The sequence below is a fragment of the Frankliniella occidentalis genome, unplaced genomic scaffold (genome assembly GCF_000697945.3).
Source record: "Frankliniella occidentalis isolate FOCC.00 unplaced genomic scaffold, Focc_3.1 Scaffold106, whole genome shotgun sequence".
Classification (NCBI taxonomy): Eukaryota; Metazoa; Arthropoda; class Insecta; order Thysanoptera; family Thripidae; genus Frankliniella; species Frankliniella occidentalis.
Genome location: NW_026267235.1, coordinates 284,128 through 287,993, shown reverse-complemented (window position 1 = coordinate 287,993; position 3,866 = coordinate 284,128). Strand labels below are relative to the sequence as shown.

At 60.1% G+C, this 3,866-nt stretch overlaps 1 protein-coding gene across 1 annotated transcript in view; it reads left to right on the top strand.

The window, feature by feature from the left end:
- Positions 1 to 3,866, top strand: part of LOC113207317 (cytokine receptor) — a 29,094-nt gene that overhangs the window by 16,919 nt on the left and 8,309 nt on the right. Inside the window, exons 2-4 of the mRNA XM_026423830.2 lie at positions 2,928 to 3,163; positions 3,245 to 3,529; positions 3,620 to 3,758. Of these exons, the coding sequence (XP_026279615.1) occupies positions 2,947 to 3,163; positions 3,245 to 3,529; positions 3,620 to 3,758 (641 nt within the window). The 5' untranslated portion in view covers positions 2,928 to 2,946. The remainder of the gene's footprint in view (positions 1 to 2,927; positions 3,164 to 3,244; positions 3,530 to 3,619; positions 3,759 to 3,866) is intronic.

Here is a 3,866-nt window from a genome sequence, read left to right as displayed (position 1 = left end):
CCCCCCCCGCCCCCGCGGTGCCAAAAGCCCCTCTTTTCCAGCGAGGCGAGCGGACGGCTTTTGCAGCCCGCTCGCTGGCTCTTTCGGCTTTGGCTGCCAGGACCCCCATCGAGGGGACCCCTATCGAGGCCCCCCCGGTGGCGGCGGCGGCGGCGCGGCCGGCCCGGCTGGTAGGGGTAGCGTCGAACCGGGTCGGGCCGAGCCGGGGGTGTCCGTACAGTACGCGGGCCCCTGCGCACGCCCACGCGCCGGCGCCAGCAGCACAGCGAGGCGGCCTGCCCTTGCGTGCCGCGCCCCCACCCCTCCACCTCCGCTGTGCTCCCCTATCGTGCGGCGCCGACGCTGCCAGCGGCGTAGCCGGCGTAGCTCGAGGGCGCGGGTGGGTCCAGCGCCCGCTGAACAGTGAACGAGTTGTGTGACTCTACCCCACCCCACAATGGTGGTGTAATTGATTCTGACCACGGCGCCGCGACAGGCGAGCCGTGTCGACTCCTCCGCGCCCCACCGCTGTGGTCCGCGGGGTGGTCGGTGTGCCGAGTGTCAGAGACCCGCAAGCTCCGCAAGCAAGGCCCTAGAAGCCCCCGCCCGGCCGGCGGCGCATCCCCGCTCTTCTCCTAAACACACAGCACGAGGCTGCGCGCTTCGCGGTGCTGCTGAATCGGGGGCGACTGCTGCTGCTAATTTATTCACGGGACGTGCGTCTTATTTATTTTTTGCGAGTCCTTTGAAGATCCGAGCGGTGCTCGGTCGGCGGCCCCCGCCCCGCCCGCTCTGCAGCGACTGCCTGCCAGCTCTGCCTGCCCCGGCCGGCCGCCGGTTGCCAGTGCGGCTGCCACTGCCTTTTGATGGATGGCTGTTGTCCATGCCGACGTGACGAGCCGGCCGGGGCGGTGCGCCTTGCTGCAGCGGCAGAAGCAGCGGCAGCAAGCGACGCCACGCCACGCCCCGCTACGCCTGCCTCGTCAGCGTTGACCGCCGCGGTTGCCCTGGCCGTGGCCGTGGCCGTCTCGCGGGGGCCTTTTGCTTTCTCTCGCTTCCCTTTTCCCGCCGCCCTACTCGTACTCGCGATCACGTGTCTCACGTGCTCACAACCCTCCTTGAGATACCCCCTTTCCCGCGCCTCAGACCAACCCCCCGCCCCGGGCGGTTTCGACGCTCCGCCCTGGCCCTGTTCTGTTCTCGAGTTCGCGGCGGGCGGGGCGGGGGTGTACGGTGTACACGCGGCGCGTACGCGCGGCCACCGCCATGGACGCTGCTGAACGCGTTCCCCCACCCCGCTGTGTAGCTCGCAGATTTGTTTTTCCTTGCCGGCGGCGGAGTTTGTAAAAGTTTGTACGAGATAAACATTGATAAGTGCTGTGCGTTCAAATGCTTTCAGGAGGGGGCACAGGTGGGGACTAATATGTTCAGGAATAGTTTCTGAGCCAGATAAAAAATTTGCACCCTAAACAGGTAGAATGTCCCGCCGCGCGTACTGTCCTGCTCTGCGGTTGAACGGAAATGGAAAACCGACTGAGAATAAACCACTCCATGCGTGGGAAGTTACCATGTTGAAGCAGTGTTTTCCGTTTTATCGCTCCCGCATTCTTTTTCTTTTCAGCTCTACCAGAATGCCTTATTGGAACACAACCCACATAAACTGCGGGGGAGGGGGAAAGTTGAGGATATATACGGTGGGCGGGGTAATGCAGTAAGAACAAGGAACCTCCCTTTCAGCGTCTATGATGGTGGCTCACCTCGCGGACGCTCATCGACGCTGTTCCGGGGAGCGGGGCGAGAACGGTGCATCGTGTGTCGATTGTGTACCCTTTCATAGCGCTAGGTCCGGATACTCAGAAAGTCGCACGTCGGTCGTTGGGGTGGGCGAGTCGCCTGGCCGCGAGTGCAGGCAGCACAAGCTCAGCACCGCGCGAATTGACGCCCCAAAGTTACGCGTGGGTGATTCAGTTCGTGAACTCTGCGTCGTTAACCCTTGTCATGTGTGTGAGTGAGTCCTTGGCTGCATGAGGCGGATGCAATGACTGTACAACTTTCTGCCTTTCTTACAACTGAAATGCGAACGACGACACGTACCATCATCGCCGTATCACCAACGTGCAGTAAAGTTCTGAAACTTTCTTCTAGTTTTGCAAGGATGTGCCTATTTACTCGCCCGATGGTGGTTGGGTGGTGTTTCTTGGGAACAGGTGTCGAACTTTTATTCCCCGTTATTCATTTATCGTTTTTGTTGGTTGGCTTTGGGCGCCTTCGTTTGGCTCAATGAGAACCGAACGAACGCCTTGGGAGCCGCGAGCGCTGCGCTGCCCGGCCCGAGGCTTGCTCGGCCCGCCCAGCTGCTAACAAGCCAATTACCGCGGGTGCTGCCGACTCGCGTGGCGCGCGAACCGGACCCGAGCTGGCGGAGCTGGCGGAGCTGGCGCAGGGTTCGGCAGCCCGACGCACTCCGTGCTGATTGGAGTTGGGCGCGGTGAAAAGTAAGGGGGGCTCGCCGCGCTCACGCCCATTCACCTAAACTGATTTCAGGCGGCTTTTCAAGGGGACTTCATAAAATTTCAGAGGGTTGAAGTGGGGATTATGGAAGGGATCTCACGGAGCCTTTACGCCGCATTTCTTAGGTTGTTCCCGAGGTTGTGCCCCCCGCCCTTGGCTTCGGGCTGACGTGGTTCAAGAATCTCTGTTGCCGCGCGCCGCTACTGACTTAAAGCAGAAGCGCCCGCCCGGCGGCCCGCGGAGCTAAATAAAGATTTGTGTTAGTGTTGGGCATGCCCGCGTGCGCCCGGCACGGGGCCTCGGCGGGGCCTCGGCGAGGCCAAGGCGAGGGTCTGGGCCTAGACCTTGCTGACTGCTGATCTGACTTGACCACTCGAAGAGCGCGCTTGACCTGACCTGGCTCCGTCAATAATTCGCTCGCTCTCCTCTGTTTGCAGAAATGATAGGGCAGTAGCCATGGCGCCCTCGGCACCCCGTCCGCCGGGCCGGCCTCCGGCCCCCGCCCACCTCCATGGCCGCCCCCATGGCCGCCCCCCAGCCCCGGCGCGGAGGACACCCTCCGTCACAGCCGTCTTGGGGTCGGCCCTCCCCATGGTGGCGTTCGTCCTCATGCTCCTGGTGGAGCAACACGGCGCCCAGTCCACCTGCGGGCCCGGTCTATCCACCCCGGGAGGTGAGTGTTGATACACACACTGTACAACTAGTTATTTTCAGACGGTCGAAATATTTCCACTAATGTATTTCTTATGCGCAGTGACCATCCCGGCGGGGGATATAATCCTGATGGAAGGGGAACTCTTGGAACTGTACTGTGTGCTCAACCTGACCCATCCGGGAACCAAGGGACGCAACGCTAGCCACCTCATGTTCTACCGACAGAATAAGACGGTGGCCCCAGAGCACCTGCACGTGGTCAACGAGACGACGCTCAAGCTCACGATGCGGCCCAACGTGTCCTCGGCCATGTATTACTGCAAGTTGAACAAGTGGGAGGACGCAGCGCAGGACGTGGTGTGCCTGAACAACGTAGCCGTCGGCTGTAAGTTTAAAGTTGGCTGTGCTGCTGTAGTATGTGCTTTCCTCACTTGTTCTGTATCAGCTACTGTAACTTTTTTCTTTTTAACCCCAGATCCACCCCAAGATGTCAGCGATTTTTCTTGTGTCTCACAAAATTGGCAGAACTTGACTTGCACTTGGAAAAAGAAGTATAATCCCGTGAAGACAAGATACACTATTTGGTATCGATTGCCTGGCAGAGCAGGAGGAAGGTGAGTTAGTCAACATGTTATAATTCTATGACACATGAACTTTTACATTTGTTCCACTGACATAAATGTTTCACTTTCTCTCATCTTACTCGTTCTTTACCCCCCCCC